At 53.2% G+C, this 26,870-nt stretch overlaps 1 protein-coding gene across 1 annotated transcript; it reads right to left on the bottom strand.

Moving 5' to 3' along the window:
* Positions 1-1,526: 1,526 nt before the first annotated feature.
* LOC142913087 (mutS protein homolog 4-like) lies at positions 1,527-26,571 on the bottom strand. The gene is made up of 19 exons (XM_076060773.1): positions 25,217-26,571; positions 24,545-24,708; positions 22,942-23,190; positions 21,925-22,121; positions 20,419-20,526; positions 19,748-19,863; positions 19,203-19,376; positions 17,646-17,815; positions 16,494-16,561; positions 15,696-15,770; positions 14,020-14,084; positions 9,794-9,971; positions 8,866-8,994; positions 5,878-5,981; positions 4,615-4,739; positions 3,834-4,034; positions 2,587-2,705; positions 2,106-2,234; positions 1,527-1,973 (listed from the first exon to the last, which is right to left on the bottom strand). The coding sequence occupies exons 1-19, from the start codon at positions 25,219-25,221 to the stop codon at positions 1,545-1,547; spliced, it is 2,805 nt and encodes a 934-aa protein (XP_075916888.1). The 5' UTR covers positions 25,222-26,571; the 3' UTR covers positions 1,527-1,544.
* Between the last annotated feature and the right edge of the window lie 299 nt (positions 26,572-26,870).

Genomic DNA, 26,870 nt, shown 5'->3' with positions numbered 1-26,870 from the left:
GCTCGGCAAATCTGAAAACCTGTTCCCTGGGGATCGGAGATCGGGTCACCGTTCTTTCCCCCAATGATGGTAATCGGTTGTGGCGCCGCAGGTTACTTTCTTGATGGTCTTTCCCCCAATGATGGTAATCGGTTGTGGCGCCGCAGGTTACTTTCTTGATGGGAGTTAAATAGAGATTTGTGATCGCGGGCCACTGATGCAGACTCCATCTCCTCGGCAACCCGCGACCGCCACCCATCCTTGCGGCGCCTCGCGGCTCTCCGAACCTCCGAGCGAGGGCTGCGGTAAGCCTCCTCATTCTCCGACGTGGGATTCTGTAGCCGATGACAGTGGGCCTGTCGCCATCCTGAACACCTCCTCTTGTCAGCCAGGGTCTCTGGGGAGGTCTGGACCGCGTACCCAAAGCAGCCATTTCAGCTGCATGAGTCACAGTCCTAAACCTCGCCCATTTACCCTCGACATCAGGAGGAGTGGGGGACGATGCCAATCCCAGCCGGCAGAGCATGCCACTAAGGGTTTGAATGGGGTCCTGGATGTACACCCACCACCGGAGTGAAAGAATTGCAGGTGCATCTTACAGATTACAAGTCGATGGTCAGTGGGCAGATCAGCTCCACGGTAGGTCCTGGTGTCAAGGACATGGGCTCGCATCCGCTGGTCCGTCACTATGTAGTCCAGCAGATGTTCTTGCTTGGACCTGGCATGCATCCATGATGTTGTGTGGATGCGGCGATGCCGGAACAGCGTGTTGGTATTTACAAGCCCATGGGCTGCACAAAAATGTAGCAGCCTCCTGCCGTTGTTATTGAGCTGGTCTGGCCCATGCCTTCCAATCACTCCAGACCAGGTGCATCATGACCAACTCGGGCATTCACCCAACAAGATGACTATCCCGAGGGGCCACTTTAGCTCGCACCTGTGACAGGAGGTCATAGAAGGCATCTGACTCATCGGCCTTGCCTGGATCCCTCCACGGATGTTCGTCTTCGGTGGGGGCATAAGTAACCACGACCACCACTCCTCACCTCCGGTTGTTGGGAAGGCGAGCCCAAAGTAGCCTGGAGCTTACAGCTTCCCACACCTCACCGCCACGCTCCCACGCCCCCTTCATTCTTTTGTTTAGAAGAAGAGCCACTCCCTGTTGTTTGGCAGTCTCCTGCCGTGAGAAGAGGACTGTTCACCCCTCATGGTGGTAGGAGCCAGAGCCGGTCCACCGGACCTCCTGAATACCACAGAGATCCAGGCGGTACCGGTCCAGCTCCCGACAGAGGAGTGGCAGCCTCTCCTCCGCAGTGAGCGTTCGAACATTCCACATGGCCACCCGTAGTGGTTTTTCGTTGTTTCTGGAGGAGCCCCGAGGGTAGATATTCAGTCTTCTGGCTCCGCCAAATGGGGTTTGGTCAGGAGACGTCATAGACGCCTGTCCCCCCGGGGCCTCGGGCACAAGCTTATTAGTTACATATTTCAGTTTAACTCGTGGTTTCGTGGTAATTAATTGAAGGTGGAAGGGTTACCAGCCCCTCGCACCTGTCCAGAGCCCCCGTTTAGCCCCTGTGGTGGATGCATTTGCCATGAGGGGAGGAGCCAATCAAAATTGGATCTCGCCCCAAAGCACTGTCCACGACAGAGTTGCCCATCCGGCACCGCGAGGAGGTAGGGGGTTGTTTTTCCGGACCACACACACACACACGTACACACACACGTACACACACACACACGTACACACACACACGCGTAGTACCGTAGTGCGTGTCCGGCGTGTGCCCCTGCACCAGCTTGTACGTGCACGTCACACGTGGCACCGTCCGCGAGTCGTCGGCACCAGCGGCTTTACCGTCACGACGGCCGGCCCAGGGCAGCTGCTGCTGCTGCTGATTGCGCGACTCCACCAGGAAGTGGCTGTTGGAGACGTTGGGGTAGAGGGTGGAGAGGTGGCTCAGCTCCAGGTGGTGGGTGGCGAAGATGGTGAACGTCTGGGGGAGGGGGGGGAGACACACAGGGGTGGTGAGGGTGGTGAGGGTGGTGAGTGGTGAGTGGTGAGTGTGAGTGGTGAGTGTGGTGAGTGTGAGTGGTGAGTGTTTGTGGTGAGTGTGAGTGGTCACCACCTTGCGCTGCAGGAGACACTCACAGACCGAGTGACAGATCCCCAGGGCCTCGTGGACCCCGGTGCCCCTCCCGAGCTCGTCGATGATCACCAGAGAGCGGTCGGTGGCTGTGCGAACTATGTAGTTCACCTGGGGTCATGGGGGTCACCGGGGGTCACCCACCCACTCACCCACCTACACACCCACCCACTCACCAACTCACTCACTCACTCACCCACCCACTCACACACCCAATCACCAACCCAATCACCCACCTACCCAACCACTCACCCACCCACTCACCCACCCACTCACACATCCACTCACCCACCCACTCACACACCCACTCACCAACCCACTCACCCACCTACCCAACCACTCACCCACCCACTCACCAACCCACTCACACACTCACCCACCCACTCACACACTCACCCACCAACCCACTCACCAATCCACTCACCCACCCACCCACTCACCCACCCTCTCACTCCCCACCCACCTCTCTCATCTCGATGGTGAAGGTGGAGGAGAGTGGCTGGATGTCGTCGTCCACACCGATGCGAGTGAAGATCTGATCAGCGATCCTCACGCAGGCAAAGTCGGCTGGTACGAAACAACCTGAAGCAGTGGTAGCACCCAAACACTCACTTACTTACTCACCTACTCACTCACTCACTCAAACACTCACTCACTTACTTACTCACCTACTCACTCACTCAAACACTCACTCACTTTCTTACTCACCTACTCACTCACTCAAACACTCACTCACTTACTTACTCACCTACTCACTCACTCACTCAAACACTCACTCACTTACTTACTCACCTACTCACTCACTCACTCAAACACTCACTCACTTACTTACTCACCTACTCACTCACTCACTCAAACACTCACTCATTTACTTACTCACCTACTCACTCACTCACCCAAACACTCACTCACTTACTTACTCACCTACTCACTCACTCAAACACTCACCTACTCACTTACTCACCTACTCAATCACCCACTCACTCACTTACTCACCCACTCACTCACCTACTCACTCAATCACCCACTCACTCACTCACCTACTCACTCACCTACTCACTCACTCACTCACCTACTCACTCACTCAAACACTCACCTACTCACTCACTCACCTACTCACTCACTCACTCATCCACTCACTCACTCACCCACTCACTCACCCACTCAATCACTCACCCACTTACTCACCCACTCAATCACTCACCCACTCACTCACCCACCCACTCAATCACTCACCCACTCACTCACCCACCCACCCACTCAATCACTCACTCACCCACTCACTCAAACAGTCACTCACCCACCCACTCACTCACTCACTGACTCACCCACTCAATCACTCACCCACTCACTCACCAACTCACTGACTCACTCACCCAATCACTCACCCACTCACCCACTCACTCACTCACCAACTCACTCATTCACCAACTCACCCACCCACTCACCAACCAACTCACTCACCAACTCACCCACCCATTCACCAACTCACTCACCCACCGACTCACTCACTCACCAACTCACCCACCCACTCACCAACTCACTCACTCACCCACCCACTCACTCACTCACCAACTCACCCACCCACTCACCAACTCACTCACTCACCCACTCACTCACTCACCAACTCACTCACCCACTCACCAACTCACTCACTCACTCACCCACCCACTCACTCACTCACCAACTCACCCCCCCCCACCCACTCACCGATCTGTGCCATCACCTGGCAGAGTGCCACCTGTCTCAGCAGCGTGGACTTGCCGCTGTTGTTGGGCCCCGTGACAACGAGGAAGTTTGAGGCGTCCGACAGGAAGACGTCGTTAGGCACCAGCGGCCAGCCCAGCACCCGCTCCAGGATGGGGTGGCGAGCCCCCTTGAGGGCCAGCGTGTCAGAGAATTCCGGACGGACTGCAGCTCACCACAGACAGCGGGGGGGAGGTCACGGGGGGGAGGTCACGGAGGGGGAGGTCACGGGGGGGGAGGAGGTCACGGGGGGGGAGGTCACAGGAGGGAGGTCACGGGAGCGGAGGTCACGGGGGGTGAAGGTCACGGGGGCGGAGGTCACGGGGGGAGGTCACGGGGGTGACGATCACGGGGGGAGGTCACGGGGGTGAAGGCCACTCACTCACCCACCCACCCACTCACCCACCCACTCACTCACTCACTCCCTCACTCACCCACTCACCCACTCAATCACCCACCCACTCACCCACTCACTCACCCACTCACTCACCCACCCACCGACTCACTCACCCACTCACCCACTCACTCACCCACTCACTCCCTCACTCACTCACCCACCCACTCACTCACCCACTCACTCACCCACTCACTCACCCACTCACTCATCCACCCACCCACCGACTCACTCACCCACTCACTCACCCACTCACTCCCTCACTCACTCACCCACCCACTCAGCCACCCACTCACCCACCCACCCACCCACTCACTCACCCACCCACTCACCCACCCACCCACCGCGTACCGGACTTGGTGAGCGTGGTGCGGTGAGCGAATGCCAGCAGCATGTCCACCATGGACACTGCGTCAGCAAGCTTGTAGAGACACACAATGTCCTCCCGGATCTCCGCAAACAGCTTGGACAACACCCTGGGCACGGAGACAGAGCGGGGGTCACCCTCCCCTCCCCAAAGGGTGTTGTGTAAAGAGTAGTGTACAGTAGTGTATAGTGTAGTGCATAGTGTAGTGTACAGTAGAGTATAGTGTAGTGTATAGTGTAGTGCATAGTGTAGTGTAGTAGTGTATAGTAATGTATAGTGTAGTGTACAGTAGTGTATAGTGTAGTGTATAGTGTAGTGCATAGTGTAGTGTATAGTGTACAGTAGTGTATAGTGTAGTGTATAGTGTATAGTGTACAGTAGTGTATAGTGTAGTGTATAGTGTAGTGCATTGTGTAGTGTATAGTGTACAGTAGTGTATAGTGTAGTGTATAGTGTAGTGTATAGTAGTGTATAATGTAGTGTATAGTGTAGTAGTGTATAGTGTAGTGTATTGTGTAGTGTATAGTAGTGTATAGTGTAGTGTATAGTAGTGTATAGTGTAGTGCATAGTGTAATGTACAGTGTACAGTAGTGTATAGTGTAGTGTATAGTAGTATAGTGTAGTGTATAGTGTAGTGTATAGTAGTGTATAGTGTAGTGTATAGTAGTGTATAGTGTAGTGTATAGTAGTGTATAGTGTAGTGTATAGTAGTGTATAGTGTAGTGTATAGTGTAGTGTATATTGTAGTGTATAGTGTAGTGTATAGTAGTGTATAGTGTAGTGTATAGTGTAGTGTATAGTGTAGTGTATAGTAGTGTAGTGTATAGTGTAGTGTATAGTAATGTATAGTGTAGGGTATAGTGTAGTGTATAGTAGTGTATAGTGTAGGGTATAGTATAGTGTATATTGTAGTGTATAGTAGTGTATAGTGTAGTGTATAGTGTAGTGTATAGTGTAGTGTATAGTGTAGTGTATATTGTAGTGTATAGTGTAGTGTATAGTGTAGTGTATAGTGTAGTGTATATTGTGGTGTATAGTGTAGTGTATAGTGTATAGTGTAGTGTATAGTAGTGTATATTGTAGTGTATAGTGTAGTGTATAGTGTAGTGTATAGTGTAGTGTATAGTAGTGCAGGGCATAGCCAGGGGGTTCCTCTGCAACCCCCACAGGTAGACGGGGCAGTGAGTGGAGGAACAGATGGAGATTAGTCCACCACACTCTGCCTGGGGTAGGGGTGTTCTCTCACACGTTGGACATGAGGTAAATCTCCTCCACGGCCTCCTGGCTGCGGCAGTTCAGCCTCATGAGGTCCATGGTGGTGTAGCTGAGAAGGTTCCCACGTTTGCTCACCTGGTGAGTGAGGGGTGGTGAGTGGTGAGTGAGGGGTGGTGAGTGGTGAGTGAGGGGTGTGGTGAGTGGTGAGTGAGGGGTGGTGAGGGGTGGTGAGTGGTGAGTGAGGGGTGTGGTGAGTGGTGAGTGAGGGGTGGTGAGTGAGGGGTGGTGAGTGGTGAGTGAGGGGTGGTGAGTGGTGAGTGAGGGGTGGTGAGTGAGGGGTGGTGAGTGAAGGGTGGTGAGTGGTGGGGTGAGTGGTGGTGAGTGGTGAGTGAGGGGTGGTGAGTGGTGTGAGTGAGGAAGGGTGGTGAGTGGTGAGTGAGGTGTGGTGAGGGTGGTGAGGGTGGTGAGTGGTGGGGTGAGTGGTGAGTGAGGGTGGTGAGTGGTGAGTGAGGTGTGAGTGAGGGTGGTGAGTGTGTGAGGTGAGTGTGGTGGGGGGTGAGTGGAGTGAGGTGAGTGAGGGGTGAGTGAGGGGTGAGTGAGTGGTGAGTGAGGGGTGGTGAGTGGTGAGTGAGTGGTGGTGAGTGGTGAGTGAGGGGTGGTGAGTGGTGAGTGAGGGTGGTGAGTGGTGAGTGAGGGGTGTGGTGAGTGGTGAGTGAGGGGTGGTGAGTGGTGAGTGAGGGGTGAGTGAGGGGGGTGAGTGGTGGTGAGTGAGGGTGGTGAGTGGTGAGTGAGAGTGGTGAGTGGTGAGTGAGTGGTGGTGAGTGGTGAGTGAGGATGGTGAGTGGTGAGTGAGTGGTGGGGAGTGGTGAGTGAGGGTGGTGAGTGGTGAGTGAGGGTGGTGAGTGGTGAGTGAGAGTGGTGAGTGATGGGGTGAGTGGTGGTGAGTGGTGAGTGAGGGGTGGTGAGTGGTGAGTGAGGGGTGAGTGAGGGGTGGTGAGTGGTGAGTGAGTGGTGGTGGTGAGTGAGTGGTGGTGAGTGGTGAGTGAGGGGTGGTGAGTGGTGAGTGAGTGGTGGTGAGTGAGTGGTGGTGAGTGGTGAGTGAGGGGTGGTGAGTGAGGGGTGGTGAGTGGTGAGTGAGGGGTGGTGAGTGGTGGTGAGTGAGGGGTGGTGAGTGGTGAGTGAGGGGTGGTGAGTGGTGAGTGAGGGTGGTGAGTGGTGAGTGAGGGGTGGTGAGGGGTGAGTGAGGGGTGTGGTGAGTGGTGCGCTGAGTGGTGAGTGAGGGGTGGTGAGTGAGGGGTGTGGTGAGTGGTGGGGTGAGGGGTGAGACTCACACATAGACACATAGACTCACACATAGACACATAGACTCACACATAGACTCACACATAGACACATAGACTCACACATAGACTCATAGACTCACACGTAGACACACACATAGACACATAGACTCACACATAGACACATAGAATCACACATAGACACAGACTCACACGTAGACACATAGACTCACACATAGTTCACACATAGACACATAGACTCACACAAAGACACATAGACTCACAGATAGACACAGACTCACACATAGTCTCACACCTAGACACATAAACTCACACATAGACTCTGGGTCTATGAGTGGTGAGTCTGTGAGTGGTGAGTCTATGAGTGGTGAGTCTGTGAGTGGTGAGTCTGAGTCTCTGTGTGATGAGTCTATGCGTCTCTGCGTGGTGAGTCTATGGGTCTCTGTGTGGTGAGTCTATGGGTCTCTGTGTGGTGAGTCTGTGGGTCTCTATGTGATGAGTCTATGGGTCTCTGTGTGGTGAGTCTATGGGTCTCTGTGTGATGAGTCTATGGGTCTCTATGTGATGAGTCTATGGGTCTCTGTGTGAGTCTATGAGTCTCTGTGTGGTGAGTCTGTGGGTCTCTGTGTGGTGAGTCTGTGGGTCTCTGTGCGATGAGTCTATGGGTCTCTGTGTGATGAGTCTATGAGTCTGTGTGGTGAGTCTGTGAGTCTCTGTGTGATGAGTCTGTGAGTCTCTGTGCGATGAGTCTATGAGTCTGTGTGGTGAGTCTATGGGTCTCTGTGTGGTGAGTCTGTGGGTCTCTGTGCGATGAGTCTATGGGTCTCTGTGCGATGAGTCTATGAGTCTCTATGTGATAAGTCTATGAGTCTCTGTGTGGTGAGTCTGTGGGTCTCTGTGCGATGAGTCTATGGGTCTCTGTGCGATGAGTCTATGAGTCTGTGTGGTGAGTCTGTGAGTCTCTGTGTGATGAGTCTGTGAGTCTCTGTGCGATGAGTCTATGAGTCTGTGTGGTGAGTCTATGGGTCTCTGTGTGATGAGTCTATGGGTCTCTGTGTGAGTCTATGAGTCTCTGTGTGGTGAGTCTGTGGGTCTCTGTGTGGTGAGTCTGTGGGTCTCTGTGCGATGAGTCTATGGGTCTCTGTGTGATGAGTCTATGAGTCTGTGTGGTGAGTCTGTGAGTCTCTGTGTGATGAGTCTGTGAGTCTCTGTGCGATGAGTCTATGAGTCTGTGTGGTGAGTCTATGGGTCTCTGTGTGGTGAGTCTGTGGGTCTCTGTGCGATGAGTCTATGGGTCTCTGTGCGATGAGTCTATGAGTCTCTATGTGATGAGTCTATGAGTCTCTGTGTGGTGAGTCTGTGGGTCTCTGTGCGATGAGTCTATGGGTCTCTGTGCGATGAGTCTATGAGTCTGTGTGGTGAGTCTGTGAGTCTCTGTGTGATGAGTCTGTGAGTCTCTGTGCGATGAGTCTATGAGTCTGTGTGGTGAGTCTATGGGTCTCTGTGTGGTGAGTCTGTGGGTCTCTGTGCGATGAGTCTATGGGTCTCTGTGCGATGAGTCTGTGAGTCTCTATGTGATGAGTCTATGAGTCTCTGTGTGGTGAGTCTGTGGGTCTCTGTGCGATGAGTCTATGGGTCTCTGTGCGATGAGTCTATGAGTCTGTGTGGTGAGTCTGTGAGTCTCTGTGTGATGAGTCTGTGAGTCTCTGTGCGTTGACCTTGATGAAGACCTCTGGCAGACGCTGTTCGGGCTGCAGGGAGTGAGCGGACGTCTGGATGTAAAAGCCACGCAGGGCGCTGTAGCTCATGGACATGGGCAGGTTGTGAATCTCGGAGAGCTGTTTGATGATCTCTGGGAGAGAGAGAAAATGGGCAGGTTGTGAATCACGGAGAGCTGTTTGATGATCTCTGGGAGAGAGAGAATGGGCAGGTTGTGAATCTCGGAGAGCTGTTTGATGATCTCTGGGAGAGAGAGAATGGGCAGGTTGTGAATCACGGAGAGCTGTTTGATGATCTCTGGGAGAGAGAGAATGGGCAGGTTCTGAATCTCAGAGAGCTGTGTGATGGTCTCTGGGAGAGAGAGAATGGGCAGGTTGTGAATCACGGAGAGCTGTTTGATGATCTCTGAGAGAGAGAGAATGGGCAGGTTGTGAATCTCGGAGAGCTGTTTGATGATCTCTGGGAGAGAGAGAATGGGCAGGTTGTGAATCTCGGAGAGCTGTTTGATGATCTCTGGGAGAGAGAGAATGGGCAGGTTGTGAATCACGGAGAGCTGTTTGATGATCTCTGGGAGAGAGAGAATGGGCAGGTTCTGAATCTCGGAGAGCTGTGTGATGGTCTCTGGGAGAGAGAATGGGCAGGCTGTGAATCACGGAGAGCTGTTTGATGATCTCTGAGAGAGAGAATGGGCAGGGGAGAGAGGGGGAAGAGTGGGGGAGAAAGGAGGAGAGGGGGGGGGGAGATGATGGTGGAACCCACGACCTCCTGCGTACCAGGCGAGGTACTTGACATCTCGCAGCCACCGTGATGATGACGATGATGAGAGAGACACGCAAACTCCAAACGTACAGCAGCAGGCGGTAGAGAGAGAGAGGAAGAGAGAGATACAAAGACGGCCGGGGAGGGCTACGGGTGGGTGAGCCGTGCCGTGCCTTCGATGTCTCCGACAGCCTCGGAGAGGATGCGCCGAGCGAGGTCCAGGAAGCCGTTGAGGCCGGGGCGCACGACGTGGCAGCGCCGTGTCCTGGCCGAGAGGAGGTTGCCCTTGCGGAAGGGCAAATCGTCGGTCAGCACCGTGCGCAGCTTGCCCAGGATCGCAGGGAACCTGGCACGGGGACAGCGGGGGAGGAGACGCGGTGGGGGTTGTGGTGTCGCCGCCGCCATCGACGCCGCCACCGTCGCCGACAACAACAACGACGACGACAACCGCCGTTCGCCACTAAGTGGCGATGACGTCACCACGACGCTTGTGCCAGGCCATGTGCACTTCAAGGCCACGTGAAGTGTTGAACGCACGCTGGCACGAAGGTCACGGGGCAGACCCAGGTGCCAGGGGGGGACTGACTGAGATGAGTGGCTGATGCACCACCTGTGCCCCCTACTGTGCCAACCCGCTGTGCTTTAGCCACCCGGCGCTCCGCTCGTTGTTGTGAGCGTCGCTCCTCCGCCCTCCGTTGTTGTTGGAGGGCGACTACCTCCAACTGCCCAGTAGCATCCTTCACGAGCCTCCTCCACTGAGTCCGATCTCGACACCGCTGGTACCAGTCATCGGCAAGTCCACTCAGCTCCACGTCCTCCTGTACCACGTCACTCCATCTTCTCTAGCCCCCTCGATCCGGCTGAACAAAAGCTGTTTCGGCATGTGATGGCTGGGCATGCGGGCTACATGGCCCAGCCAACGCAGTGTTGCCTGCCGGAGGAGCTCACCGATGGGACCTTGCCCAGATCTTTCAAGGATTTGTGAGCTCCTCACACAATCCAGCCAGGTTAAACCCAGGATGGATCGTAGACAGGCCAGCCTAAATGTTTCTAACCAGCAAAGATGTTCCCTTAGGGGGGTCCACGTTTCACAGGCATAGAGAAGGGAGGGAATGACTGTGGCCGAGAAGACCTGAAGCTTAGTGCGGAGCGACAGACCAGGTAGCTTCCACACAGCATTACGCAACCGATGAAAAGATAATGCCGCTTGACCGATTCCGAGTGCTGTTAAACCGGAGCCGGTCATGAGCACACTGCCCAGGTATGGGAAACTCTCCACTCTCCCCACAACTATCCCATCACCAATTGGAAGTTGTGGGGGTGGAGTGTCCGATGGCACAAAATACCCAGGCAAGTGCTTAGTTTCAGTGGGTAAGGCTCCACCTCTTAGTGGCAAGCTCCAGGTTCAGCAGCAGTGCCTCCAACTCCTCCTTTGAGTGAGCAGCAATTCCCAGATCATCGGCATACATTACATGGTTGAACAATCGGGAGCCATCCCTTGACCGCACCCGGGCATCGATCAGCCTCCCATTCTATCTGTACCAGATGGGAATTCCTCCGGTACAGCTACTGAAGACTTCACGAACTACGTGGTCAAAATAGATGTTTAATAATGTGGGAGCCAGAGGACATCCCTGCCGCACCCCAAGGTGTACAGGGAATGGCTCCGACTCCCGGCCACGTAGATTTGCCTGGGCCCGCTCACTATCATGAAGGTCCTTAATGATCATGAGCAGAGGGTCAGGGACTTCGAAAGCACGAAGAACAACCCAGAGCCCAGGCCTACTGATGGTGTCATAGGCCTTGGTCAGGTCAATAAAGCAGAGATGTAGGTCTTGTTGGAATTCCCTATACCTATACTGTAGCAGACAGACAGAAAATATGACATGTGCAGGAACGCCTTTTCCTGAAACCGCATTGGGGTTCCGCATGCCTCTTCTAAGCGTGCCTTGCACGGCGATGTTGAATAATCCTTGCCAGGACCTTTCCCGGCACACTGAGGAGTGAGATACCCCTGTAGTTGTTACAGTCTGTGCGGTCCCCCTTCTTAAAGAGGGGGACCACCAGGGCATTCTTCCAATCCTGCGGAACCCATCCAGTGGTCCAGACTGTTGTTATGATGTCATGTAGGACAGTTTGTGCACAAACGCCACCCTTCCTCAGCATTTTGCATGGGAGATCGTCTCTACCCGGTGCCTTTCCTGGTCTCAGACTCTGGATTGCCTTCAGTACTTCCTCAACAGATGGCACCTCAGCCAGCCACTCACAGGGGGTGACTTCTTCCAATATTTGAGGCACCGCAGCCTCAGTAGTGTCATCCCCACTTTGGCCCACGATGTTTTCCAGGTTGAGGGATTTTTCCTCCCCCAGGACCTCACAGAAATGCTCAGCAAATATGCAAACCTGTTCCTCGGGGTCGGAGATTTGGTCACTGTTCTTTCCCCTAATGATGGTAATAGGTGTGGCGCTGCAGGTTATATTTTTTTATGGAGTTAAAGAGCGATTTGTGATCGCGGGCCATTGAGGCAGACTCCATCTCCTCAGCAACCCGCGACCACCACCCATCCTTGCAGCACCTCACGGCTCTCCATACCTCCGAGCAAAGGTTACGGTAAGCCTCCTCATTCTCCGACGCGGGATGCTGTAGGCTATGAGAGTGGGCCTGTCGCTTTTTCTCAGCCAGCCTGAGCACCTCCACTGTCAGCCAAGGTCTCTGGGGAGGTCTGGACCGTGTACCCAAAGCAGCCATTGCAGCTGCATGAGCCACAGTCCTAAATCTCGCCCATTGTCCCTCGACATTAGGAGGAGTGGGGGACGATGCCAACCCCAGCCACACTGAGACCAGGCCACTATGGGTTTAAATGGGGTCCTGGGTGTACACCCACCACCGGAGTGGAAGAATGGCAGGCGCATCTTACAGATGACTAGTCGATGGTCAGTGGGCAGATCAGTACCACGGTAGGTCCTGGTGTCAAGGACATGGGCCCGCATTCGCTGTTCCGTCACTATGACATCCAGTAGATGGCCTTGCTTAGACCCGGCATGCATCCATGATGTTGTGTGGATGCGCCGATGCCGGAACAGCGTGTTGGTAATTATAAGCCCATGGGCTGCACACAAATCTAGCAACCTCCTGCCGTTGTTATTGAGCTAATCTGGCTCATGCCTTCCAATCACTCCAGACCAGGTGTCAGCATCATGACCAACTCGGGCATTGAAGTCACCCAACAAGATGACTCTATCCCGAGGGTCCACTTTAGCTAGCACCTGTGACAGGAGGTTATAGGAGGCATCTGACTTATGCCTGCATCCTTCCACGGATGTTCATCTTCGGTGGGGGCATAACTAACCATGACCACCACTCCTCACCTCTGGTTGATGGGAAGGCGAGCCCAAAAAGTAGCCTGGGGCTTACAGCTTCCCACACCTCACCACCACGCTCCCACGCCCCCTTCATTCTTTTGTTTAGAAGAAGAGCCACTCCCTGTTGTTTGGTAGTCTCCTCCCCTGAGTAGAAGACTGTCCACCCCTCACGGTGGCAGGAGCCAGAGCCGGTCCACCGGACCTCCTGATTACCACAGAGATCCAGGCGGTACCGGTCCAGCTCCCGACAGAGAAGTGGCAACCTCTCCTCCGCAGTGAGCATTCGAACATTCTACGAGGCCATCCGTAGTGGCTTTTCGTTGTTAAAGGAGGAGCCCCGAGGGGAAGGATTCAGTCTCCTGGCTCCGCCAAATGGGGTTTGGCCAGGAGACGTCATAAATGCCTATCCCCCCGGGGCCTCCGGCACAAGCTTATTAATTACATTTTTCATTCATGGTTTGGTGATAATTAATTGAACGTAGATGGGTTACCAGCCCCTCGCACCCATGCAGAGCCCCCAATTGGCTGCTGTGGTGGCTACAAACGTCATTAAGGGAAAAGCCAAAAATCTAAATAGGCCCTCCCCCCATGGCACTGCCCACCACAGCGTTGCCATCCGGTACCAACGAGGAGGTAGGGGGTTGTTTTTGCCACCGTCACAACCCTCACCATCACCACCATCACCCTCACCACCGTCACCACCATCACCACCATCACCACCACCACCCACACCACCACCCCCACTACCACCACCACCACTACCACCGTCACCACCATCACCCCCACCACCACCCACACCTCCACCCCCACCACCACCACCACCACCGTCACCACCCCCACCATCACCACCACCTCCTCCACCACCCCCACCCACACCACCACCACCACCACCTCCTCCACCACCATCACCCCCACCACCACCACCCCCACCACCACCCCCACCACCACCACCTCCTCCACCACCATCACCCCCACCACCGTCACCACAGTCACCACCTCCACCACCACCACCAGCCTGGTCTCCTCGTCACCTGCAGTCCAACAGGGAGCTCTGGTAGGCTGTCAGCAGTGGAGTCTTGCAGGGGCTGAGCGCTCGCTGGGAACACAGCAGGGGAGAGATAGGTGAGGGTGACACCTGCACCTGTCACTCACCACTCACCACCTCACCACTCACCACCTCACCACTCAACTCACCTCACCCTTCACTCAACACTCACCCACCCCTCACCAACCCCTCACCTCACCACTCACCTCACCTGCCACTCACCCTACCTGTGGGTGTTGTGGAGGCACCCCCAGTGGCAGCTGTCTCTGTGTGTGAGTCTGCTGTTGCCTAGGGGCACCCCCAGTGGCAGCTGTCTCTGTGTGTGAGTCTGCTGTTGCCTAGGGGCACCCCCAGTGGCAGCTGTCTCTGTGTGTGAGTCTGCTGTGGTCTAGGGGCACCCCCAGGGGCAGCTGTCTCTGTGTGTGAGTCTGCTGTTGCCTAGGGGCACCCCCAGTGGCAGCTGTCTCTGTGTGTGAGTCTGCTGTTGCCTAGGGGCACCCCCAGTGGCAGCTGTCTCTGTGGGTGAGTCTGCTGTAGCCTAGGGGCACCCCCAGTGGCAGCTGTCTCTGTGTGTGAGTCTGCTGTAGCCTAGGGGTACCCCCAGTGGCAGCTGTCTCTGTGTGTGAGTCTGCTGTGGCCTAGGGGCACCCCCAGTGGCAGCTTAATGATAATGATAGTGATCAATAATAATTAGTGATGATAGTGATCAATAATAATTAGTGATGACAGTGATTAACAATAATTAGTGATGATAGTGATCAATAATAATTAGTGATGACAGTGATGAACAATAATTAGTGGTGATAGTGATCAATAATAATTAGTGATGACAGTGATTAACAATAATTAGTGATGATAGTGATTAACAATAATTAGTGATGATAGTGATTAATAATAATTAGTGATGATAGTGATTAACGATGATTAGTGATGATGGTGATTAACAATAATTAGTGGTGATAGTGATCAATAATAATTAGTGATGACAGTGATTAACAATAATTAGTGATGATAGTGATTAACAATAATTAGTGATGACAGTGATTAACGATAATTAGTGATGATAGTGATTAACAATAATTAGTGATGATAGTGATTAACAATAATTAGTGATGACAGTGATTAACAATAATTAGTGATGATGGTGATTAACAATAATTAGTGATGATGGTGATTAACAATAATTAGTGATGATAGTGATCAATAATAATTAGTGATGACAGTGATTAACAATAATTAGTGATGATAGTGATCAATAATAATTAGTGATGACAGTGATTAACAATAATTAGTGATGACAGTGATCAATAATAATTAGTGATGACAGTGATTAACAATAATTAGTGATGATAGTGATTAACAATAAGTAGTGATGATAGTGATTAACAATAATTAGTGATGATAGTGATTAACAATAATTAGTGATGACAGTGATCAATAATAATTAGTGATGATAGTGATTAACAATAATTAGTGATGATAGTGATTAATGATAATTAGTGATGGTAGTGATTAACAATAATTAGTGATGACAGTGATTAATGATAATTAGTGATCATAGCGATGAACAATAATTAGTGATGACAGTGATTAATGATAATTAGTGATGGTAGTGATTAACAATAATTAGTGATGACAGTGATCTTGGGCAGGCGATGTAACCTGCAGTGGAGACACCAACTCCAGGACATGCTTGAGGTGGATGGCGTAGTTGATCTTAGACTCAGCAGTTCTCAACTGGAACAGGGTGGATGGATAGACAGATACATAGATAGATACATTTTGATTTAAAGCTTTCGTGACCGCAGGGATTCATATTCTTGGTCCTTTCGGTAAAGTCACCACGTAGAAAGGGAAACTATAAAATAATAAAAATATAAAACAATAAAATTATCACGAAGTTTCGACTGCAACACAAGTAATCATCATCAAGGTGTGAAAACCACAGCAAGAAAATTGTATTGTTTTATATTTATATTATTTCCCTTCTACGTGACTTTACCGAATATAGATAGATACATGTAGAGATAAATATAGACAAATAAATAGATCACTAAATAGCCTCTCTCTCTACATCACGGGTGGGGAACCTTTTTTCTACCAAGGGCCATTTGGATATTTACAACATCATTCGCGGGCCATACAAAATTGATCAACTTAAAAATTAGCCCGTTATATCCGGTCAAACGTTTAATTAACTCGCCCCTAATGCGATGGGCTGGAACTGCTTCTCTTTGGCGAAGCGTTTGGTGATGTTAGCCGGTATTGACGATGTTGTTGCTACTCGCAACTGCTCTTCCAGGTTTGCTCTACCTAGATTTATTGAATTTCGAGTCCTGCCTGCGGTTGCCTTGGCAGGGCCAGAGACCGGACGTTCCCCACCCCTGTTTAACGTGATGAAGGGGTACTGTGTGGTGCTGAGCGAGGTGATGCTGATGATGATTAAAGTGATCATCTCACCGTCTCTGTCTTAGGGATTTGAATCAGCATTGAGAGCAGGTGGTCTACATCCAGAAACTGACTGATAGCTGCACACACATACACACAGACATCACACATATACACACAGACACACACACACAGACATACACAACAACAACAACCGCCATTCGCCACTAAGTGGCGGTGACGTCACCACGACGCTTGTGCCAGGCCATGTGCACCTTGAGGCCACATGAAGTGTCGAACGCCCACCGGCAGGTGGTCACGGGGCAGACCCAGGTGCCACGGGTCGACTGACTAAGATGACTGAGATGACTGGCTGATGCACCACCTGTGCCCCCTACTGTGCCAACTTGCTGTGCTTTAGCCAGCCGGCGCTCCGCTCGTCGTTGTGAGCGTCGCTCCTCCGCCCTCCGTTGTTGTTGGAGGGCGACTGCCTCCAACTGCCCAGTAGCGTCCTTCACGAGCCTCCTCCACAGAGGCCGATCTTGACACCGCTGGTACCAGTCATCGGCAAGTCCACTCAGCTCCACGTCCTCCTGTACCACATCACTCCATCTCTTCTCTAGCCCGTGCCGCGCCCGTTTAGCCCCCTCAATCTGGCCGAACAAAATCTATTTGGGCATGTGGTGATTGGGCATGCGGGCTACATGGCCCAGCCAACGCAGTCTTGCCTGCCGGAGGAGCTCACCGATGGGACTTTGTCCAAATTTTTCGAGGATTTGTGAGCTCCTTACACAATCCAGCCTGGTTAAACCCAGGATTGATCGTAGGCAGGCCAGCCTAAATATTTCTAACCGGCGAAGATGTTCCATTAGGGGGGTACACGTTTCACAAGCGTAGAGAAGGGAGGGAAGACCCGAAGCTTCGTGCGGAGCGACAGACCAGGTAACTTCCACACAGCGTTACGCAACCGATTAAAAGATAATGCCGCTCGACTGATTCGGAGTGAGACCTCTGCTGTTAAACCGGAGCCGGTCATGAGCACATTGCCCAGGTATGGGAAACTCTCCACTCTCTCCACAACTGCCCCATCACCCACATACCCACTCACCCACCCACCCAACCACTCACTCACCCACTCACCCACCCACCCACTCACTCACCCACTCACCCACCCACATACCCACCCACCCACTCAGCCACCCACCCACCAACCCACCCACCCACCGGCCTGCACTCTATAGAAGTTGTCTTCCTGCATCAGCTCATCCACACAGTCGAGACGGCCTCTGAGCGTCTCTTCGTCCACCAGCGGCTCGTGGATATTGGCTCTGAGCCGGCGCGCTCCTCCACGCGTCCTCGTGTAGTTGAGCACCCCGAATAGCGAGTGGGAGCTCCTGGGTGCACGCTCGCACGCACACACACACACACACGGGTGGAGGAGGGTCACACACACACCAACACACACCCACACACACTCACACCACACTCGCACCCACACATACACGCACACACACCAACACACACACTACCACACTTGCACCCACACACACCCCCACACACACCAACACACACCAACACACACACCAACACACACACACCAACACAAACCACAAAACAACAACAACCACCATTCGCCACTAAGTGGCGGTGACATCACCACGACGCTTGTGCCAGGCTATGTGCACCCTGAGGCCACGTGAAGTGTCGAACGCCCGCTGGCAGGAGGTCACGGGGCAGACCCAGGTGCCACGGGTCGACTGACTGAGATGACTGGCTGATGCACCACCTGTGCCCCCTACTGTGGCAACCTGCTGTGCTTTAGCCACCCGGCGCTCCGCTCGTTGTTGTGAGCGTCGCTCCTCTGCCCTCCATTGTTGTTGGAGGGCGACTGCCTCCAACTGCCCAGTAGCGTCCTTCATGAGCCTCCTCCACAGAGGCCGATCTTGACACCGCTGGTACCAGTCATCGGCAAGTCCACTCAGCTCCACGTCCTCCTGTACCACATCACTCCATCTCTTCTCTAGCCCGTGCCGCACCCGCTTAGCCCCCTCAATCCGGCCGAACAAAAGCTGTTTCGGCATGCGGTGGCTGGGCATGCGGGTTACATGACCTATCCGAGGGGCCACTCTATCCCGAGGGGCCACTTTAGCCAGCACCTGTGACAGGAGGTCATAGAAGGCATCTGACTCATCGGCTTTGCCTGCATCCCTCCACGGATGTTCATCTTCGGTGGGGGCATAAGTAACCACGACCACCATTCCTCGCCTCGGGTTGATGGGAAGGCGAGCCCAAAGTAGCCTGGGGCTTACAGCTTCCCACACCTCACCGCCACGCTCCCACGCCCCCTTCATTCTTTTGTTCAAAAGAAGAACCACTCCCTGTTTTTTGGCAGTCTGCTGTCCCGAGTAGAGGACTGTCCACCCCTCATGGTGGCAGGAGCCAGAGCCAGTCCACCGGACCTCCTGAATGCCACATAGATCCAGGCGGTACCGGTCCAGCTCCCGACAGAGGAGTGGCAGCCTCTCCTCCGCAGTGAGCGTTCGAACATTCCACGTGGCCACCCGTAGTGGTTTTTCGTTGTTTCTGGAGGAGCCCCGAGGGTAGATATTCAATCTCCTGGCTCCACACACAACCACACACACCACACACACCCACACACACACACACACCACACCAACACACACACCACACACACCAACACACACACCAACACACACACACCAACACACAGAAGGGGGAGCGGCTATCCCCGCTAGCGAGGGAGGAGGAGGCATCGTCTACCGGGGGTCGTGGGAGTTGCGCAGCAGCTCCAGGTTGGCGGCCGTTGTGCCGTCGATCATGGCGGTGCGCTCACTGCCGCAGAAGGAGACGCGCACGGAGGCCGGGGCGAGCACCACGCCCTGGATGAACTCCACATACTGCAGCAGCGCCGCCAGCGAAGCCAGGCAGTAGTATCTGGGGGTGGTCGGCAGGGGGGAGGGTGAGAGGGGGGTGGGTGAGTGGGTGGATGAATGGATGGGTGAGTGGATGGGTGGGTGGGTGAGTGAGTGGGTAACCCTAACCCTAACCACTCCATCTCTTCTCTAGCCCGTACCGTGCCCGTTTAGCCCCCTCGATGCGGCCGAACAAAAGCTGTTTGGGCATGCGGTGGCTGGGCATGCGGGCTACATGGCCCAGCCAACGCAGCCTTGCCTGCCGGAGGAGCTCACCGGTGAGCTCCTCACCCGCTCACCCACACACTCACCCACACACTCACTCACCCACTCACCCACCCACTCACCCACCCACACACACATCCACACACACACCTACACACACCCACTCACTTCCCCTGCACGTCCATGAGTACGGTGGCCATGTGGGGCACGCAGAGCCTTCGCACGGCGTCCATGCCCCGCTCCTCGTTGAAATATTTCCTCAGCACCGTGGTCACGTGGGCCTCCTGCACACGCACTCACCACGAGGTGGCAGCACCCACTGTGGTGCGTCTGTGGGTCTCTGGTGAGTCTGTGGGTCTCTGTGTGGTGAGTCTATGGGTCTCTGTATGGTGAGTCTTTGGGTCTCTGTGCGATGAGTCTATGGGTCTCTGTGTGGTGAGTCTGTGGGTCTCTGTGTGATGAGTCTAGGAGTCTCTGTGTGGTGAGTCTATGGGTCTCTGTATGTGATGAGTCTATGGGTCTCTGTGTGATGAGTCTATGGGTCTCTGTGTGGTGAGTCTGTGGGTCTCTGTGTGATGAGTCTAGGAGTCTCTGCGTGATGAGTCTGTGGGTCTCTGTGTGATGAGTCTATGGGTCTCTGTGTGATGAGTCTATGGGTCTCTGCGTGATGAGTCTGTGGGTCTCTGTGTGATGAGTCTATGGGTCTCTGGGTGATGAGTCTATGGGTCTCTGCGTGATGAGTCTATGAGTCTCTGTGTGGTGAGTCTATGGCTCTCTGTGTGATGAGTCTAGGAGTCTCCGCGTGGTGAGTAGTGGCGATGCCCTCCGTGCGTGCTCACAGGGAAGTAGTCCCTCAGCAGGGTGAACATTTTGCTGGCGTTTGGGTTGCAGGCCGTTTGGGGCATCACCACCTCCAGCGGGCGTAGCACCTGCAGCTTGGTGATCGCCTGAACAAGCAGCAGCAGCAACAGCAGCAGCAGCGCCAGCAACGAGAATAACAGGCTGAGGTGCAGCAGGAGGAGGTCACGGGACAGACCCAGGTGCAGTGCGTTGACTGCTGTGCCAGGCTAGGTGCACCAGGAGGAGGTCACAGGACAGACCCAGGTGCAATGGGTTGACTGCTGTGCCAGGCTAGGTGCACCAGGAGGAGGTCACGGGACAGACCCAGGTGCAGTGGGTTGACTGCTGTGCCAAGCTAGGTGCATGAGGTAAGGTAAAATTAAAAAACTAGTGTTTAATAGTTTAATACTAACTTAACCTGTCAATGTATATAAATATACTGCATACCTGCAGAATAACGACACGCACACATTGGCACGTAGCTACTTACGTGGCTACTGGGTCCCGCACTTTCAAGGGCCCCGCGCTAAACGCTTTCAAGCGATCAATTCCGGTTCGGTGATTCTGCTCTCTTACCAGAGTACGAAACCACCCTTCAGCTTTTACGAACGGCCGAGTGTGTTGAAGGTTCAGTTTCAGTTTTCAGTTTATTTTGGGTATAGCCCTGTGAGCCATCCGGCTCTTGAATCGGAGTGCAACCGCAACAAACCAACAAACCAACAAAAACACGACCAAGAAAAGCATCAAATTTTGACTTAAAGCTTTCGTGACTGCAGTGATTCATATTCTCAGCTCTTTCGGTAAAGTCACGTTGAAGGGAAACAATAAAATAATAAGCACAGAGACAATTTAAACCGAGAAGATGTATTCTGGCTTAGCAATCATTGTAAGGATTTGATAAACTATTTCAGGTCTTAATTGATTGTTCACGCTTACGGTGGCTTTCAGACAGCATACATTAATTTTTCGTCTCCCCCCTCCTCTTTTCAGAACATAGATGGACTCGTCATTCTAAATAAACTGACAAATCGTGGCGCCAACGTATTTTTATAAATAAATAAATGCACCGATTACAAATAAATAAATTAATGTGAACCGCCACTTCTTTCAAATGTTTCTTGCCGTTGGTTTTGACACCTGATGATGACCGTTTGTGTTATGGTTGAAACGTCGTGAGAATTTTATAGTTTTATATATATTTTAGTATTTTATTGTTTCCCTTCAACGTGGTGACTTTACCGAAAGAGCTAAGAATATGAATTACTGCTGCAGTCACGAAAGCTTCAAATCAAAACAACCACAACCACAAAGAAAACTTAGGTTAGAGATGTGTCGCATTATCCGGCCGTACAGCAAGTGACAAAAATGACAATCGCTTTACCGCGCAGGTGAAGAATGTGCGTGTTTTAGTTTTTAATTCAGGGCCCGGTTCATAACACGCACTGCACAGGGGGGGGGGCCCTTTGTGTTCGTGCACGGAGAGAGAAGGAGGGGCGGAGGCTGACCTTGACGTAGGGCTGGCTGTCGGGGAACTGACACAGCACCAGCTCGGGGCAGCGCAGGTCGATGCTGGCCAGGCCGACCTCGCCCCGAGCGATACCTCGGCCCTCTGCCAACGCCACCACCACCGACCTCGCCTCCACCTCCTCCTCCTCCTCCTCGTCGCCGGCGTCGGCGTCGTCAGTCGTGGAGAACGAGGTCGCTGCGGGGCCACAAGAGAGACGGGGTGCTGCCTCCTGTCGTGAGTCGATGAACGGTGGTGAGTCTACGGGTCTCTGTGTGAGTCTATGGGTCTCTGTGTGAGTCTACGGGTCTCTGTGTGAGTCTACGGGTCTCTGTGTGAGTCTATGGGTCTCTGTCTGAGTCTATGGGTTTTTGTGTCAGTCTATGGGTCTCTGTGTGAGTCTATGGGTCTCTGTGTGAGTCTACGGGTCTCTGTGTGAGTCTACGGGTCTCTATGTGAGTCTACGGATCTCTGTGTGAGTCTACGGGTCTCTGTGTGAGTCTACGGGTCTCTGTGTGAGTCTACGGGTCTCTGTGTGAGTCAATGGGTATCTGTGTGAGTCTATGGGTCTCTGTGCGAGTCTACGGGTCTCTGTGTGAGTCTATGAAGGGTGGCGAGTCTATGGGTCTCTGTGTGAGTCTATGGGTTTCAGTGTTAGTCTACGGGTCTCTGTGTGAGTCTATGGGTTTCTGTGTGAGTCTACGAGTCTCTGTGCGAGTCTATGGGTCTCTGTGTGAGTCTATGGGTTTCTGTGTGAGTCTATGGGTCTCTGTGTGAGTCTATGGGTCCTGTGTGAGTCTATGGGTTTCTGTGTGAGTCTATGGGTCTCTGTGTGAGTCTATGGGTCTCTGTGCGAGTCTACGGGTCTCTGTGTGAGTCTATGAAGGGTGGTGAGTCTATGGGTCTCTGTGTGAGTCTATGAAGGGTGGTGAGTCTACGGGTCTCTGTGCGAGTCTATGGGTTTCTGTGTGAGTCTACGGGTCTCTGTGTGAGTCTACGGGTCTCTGTGTGAGTCTACCGGTGGACGTGGTGGCCCTGCTGCTGCTGCCGGGCGCATGCCGCTGGCGTTGCCGCCGCGAGCCGCCTGGCGCCGCACGGAACCGGGAAGAGGGGAGGGGCGCCCGCGGGGCCCAGGAGGAGAAGCCTGGCATCACCACGGTGGGAGCATCACCGCAGCCGCCACCGCCACCACCGCCGCGGGCCCTGCCGCCGCCGCTGGTGGTTGTGGCGGTGTCGGCGTTGCCGCTCCGGTCGGCCAATCCCGACTCTGGGAACAAGAGAAACAAGGGGGGGGGGGGGCGGACGGAGACTTAATTAAAGCGGTCCGTTTTCTTCGGGGCTCCTTGCGCTTACGGCCCTGTTCCAACGCGGCACGGGGGGAGCGCGATGGCACCAGAAGGCCGACATCGTTCAAGAGAGAGGCTTCACCAAAAACAGAAGCGAGAGAGCTTGCATTCTTCGACAGCTGGCGAGGAACGACGCCTCCCTCTCGTCTCCCCCCCCCACCGCCCACCAACCCCAGCGAGGTCTTGTGCGAAATCCTGTTCGGCAGGATTAACGGTGCTCCCCTTTGACAAGACCCTAGCGGAGGGAGCGAGCTGATTTTCTAAAGGGAGGGGGGGGAGAGGCTGCGTAGGGCCACACATTTGCTCGACGCAACATCACAGAACGGTGCCCGGAATGGAAAGCCGTGGGCTTGTCGGGGCCTTAATGCTCCGCAGGGAGCGGAGAGCAGCCAGATGCAATCTGTTCCTTAAACCTGTCGTGACCACAGGAATTCATGTTGTTGAGTTATTTCGGCAAAAACTCACATAGGTACGAAAACATTTTAATGGATCACGACGTTTGGATCGCGACACAAGCAACCGTCACCAGGTGTGAAACGAACACAGCAGGTGGACCGCCGATGTAGGAGCTGACGTAGGAGCAGTCCACGTGACCTCACCAAAAGAACCAAAGGATATGGAGCAAGAGGAGCCAAAGTACGGTAATCCGTCAACATCAAAATAATCCGCGGAGAGGCGTCATCCCCCTCAGGGGCGGAGCCAGGATTTTCAGCCCGGGGTGACATTCAACAAATGTTAACTTCAAGAATGATTAGAGATTTCGATTTAAAGCTTTCGTGACTGCAAGGATTCATCTTCTTTGGTTCTTGCGGTAAAGTCACCACGTAGAATGAGAATAAAATAATAAAACAATAAAAGTCTCACGACGTTTCGGCCACAGCACAAGTGGCCTTCTTCAGGTTTAAAGGGACAGACCTGTTGGGACGACAGGTGGCCTGAAGAAGGCCACCTGCGTTGCGGCCGAAACGTCGTGAGAATTTTATTGTTTTATTTTATTATTTTATTCTCATTCTACGTGGTGGTGACTTTACCGAAAGAACCAAAGAAGATGATTAGAGAGTCAGGCTTGTTGAACCAGACGCCATCGGTTTGGCGACACGCTCTGACGGTGCAGTTACACGAAGTCCGCCGGACCGAGTGTCGTGCACTTACACGCACAATGTTTCAGATTTTTCGATTTTTTATTTTTTTTCGGGGGTGACAATTGTCTAACCCTGTCACCCCCCCCCCGCCCCCTGGCTCCGCCGCTGATTGCCCTCCTGCACTCTCTCCGACCTTGCATCCTGGAGTGGCGTGCCGCGGGCGTGGAGCTGAGCAAAGACGAGGAGGCGGAGGAGGTGGAGGCGGTGGTGCTGTGTAGCTTGGCTCTGGTCTTTGTGCGCTGGGGAGGAGAATCCAGCAGTAGGCCAAACGAGTACTTGGGACCCTTCGTGGACATCCTGCAACCAAGCCTGGGGGTGAGCGAGATGTTGACTACCTCACCTGGTATACAGCAAGAGGTCGTGTGTTCCACCACCATCATCATCATCACGGTGGCTAGGAGATGTTGACTACCTCGCCTGGTATACAGCAGGAGGTTGTGGGTTCCACCATCATCATCACGGTGGCTAGGAGATGTTGACAACCTCACCTGGTATACAGCAGGAGGTCGTGGGTTCCACCATCATCATCATCATCATCACGGTGGCTAGATGTTGACTACCTCGCCTGGTATACAGCAGGTCGTGGGTTCCACCACCACCATCAATATCATCACGGTGGCTAGGTGATGTTAACTACCTCGCCTGGTATACAGCAGGAGGTCGTGGGTTCCACCATCATCATCATCATCACGGTGGCTAGGAGATGTTAACGCCTGAGCCTGGCAGTGATTAGGAAGCTTGGGGAATATTCAAATCTGTGCGAGGGGCTTAACGCTGCTCAAACGATGAGGATCTGCGAGATTACCTCATCCGATTTCAAAAGAGCGGATCACCTGTCAGACACACACACAGACATCACACACACACACAAGACACACACAGACATCACACACACACACAAGACACACACAGACATCACACACACACAGACATCACACAGACATCACACACACATCACACACACAAGACACACACAGCCATCACACGCACACAGCCATCACACACACACACACAGACATCACAAACACACAAGACACACACACAGACATCACACACACAAGACACACACAGACACACACACATCACACAAGACACACACAGACATCACACACATCATACACACAGACATCACACACAGACATCACACACACAGACACACACAAGACACACACAGACATCACATACACACAGCCATCACACACAAGACACACACAGACATCACACACACATCACACACACACAGACGCACACAAGACACACACAGACATCACACACACACAGCCATCACACACACACACAAGACATACACAGCCATCACACACACACACAAGACACACACAGACATCACACACACAACACACACACAAGACACACACAGACATCACACACACACAGACATCACACACACACAGACATCACACACACACAAGACACACACAGACATCACACACACATCACACACACAAGACACACACAGATATCACACACAAAGACCCCCCGTACAGCCTTAACAATCTGTAGGGGCGAGTGCTGTAAGCGAGTAGCAGCACCTATAAGGGCCGGCACTGTGGCACACGAGGGGGTGGGTGGCCAGCACCACGCCCGACCGCCTTTGTCTCCCCCAGTGGTGATGTTTACTACACACACCACCACACCAGGTACTCATTTGAGGCTGAGTCGACCTAGGGGAGGCCCAGGACCGGTTCAGAGAATCGTAGCGCGGCGTAGCGCTAACCACTACACTACCGCTCCCCACATACACACACACAGACACACACAGAGACACACGGAGACACACGGAGACACACACAGAGAGACACACACACAGACACACACAGAGACACATCACACATGGAGACACACAGAGACACACACACAGAGACACACACATCACACACGGAGACACACATACAGAGACACACACACATGTACACACACAGAGACACACACAGAGACACAGACACACACACACAGAGACACACACAGACACACACACAAACACACACACAGAGACACACACACGGAGACACACACAGACACACACAGAGACACACACCACACACAGATACACACACACAGATACATACACACACATACACACAGATACATACACACACATCCACACAGACACACACACTATTACACTATAGACGAGAGACCTTCTGCAGTGATCTATCAGTGCAGGAGCGGAGCTGCTGTGAGGCGAGGCGCTTGGAGCTCTCTGATTGGTCCAAGCGGCGACTTGGAGCCAATCAGATTTGGTTCCTCCCTAGCCACGTGACGCGGGATTTTTTTTTCCCGCCAAATTTTTGAGACTCCTCCTCGGCCAGGCGCCATTTTGAGAGTCGTGAGGTGCGGATTTGAATTTTTTTTATTTCGGAGCAGAAATTAACGACGATGACGACCCCCCAGGGGTGCGAGATCGCCTCTCGTGAGGGAAAACGTGAGGTAAAAAGTGG

This window comes from Petromyzon marinus, unplaced genomic scaffold, assembly GCF_048934315.1.
Source record: "Petromyzon marinus isolate PM22_M1 ecotype Great Lakes invasive population unplaced genomic scaffold, UKy_Petmar_22M1.pri1.0 PM_G_Scaffold_223, whole genome shotgun sequence".
In the NCBI taxonomy this organism is placed as follows: Eukaryota; Metazoa; Chordata; class Hyperoartia; order Petromyzontiformes; family Petromyzontidae; genus Petromyzon; species Petromyzon marinus.
This window is presented reverse-complemented; position numbering and strand designations above follow the sequence as displayed.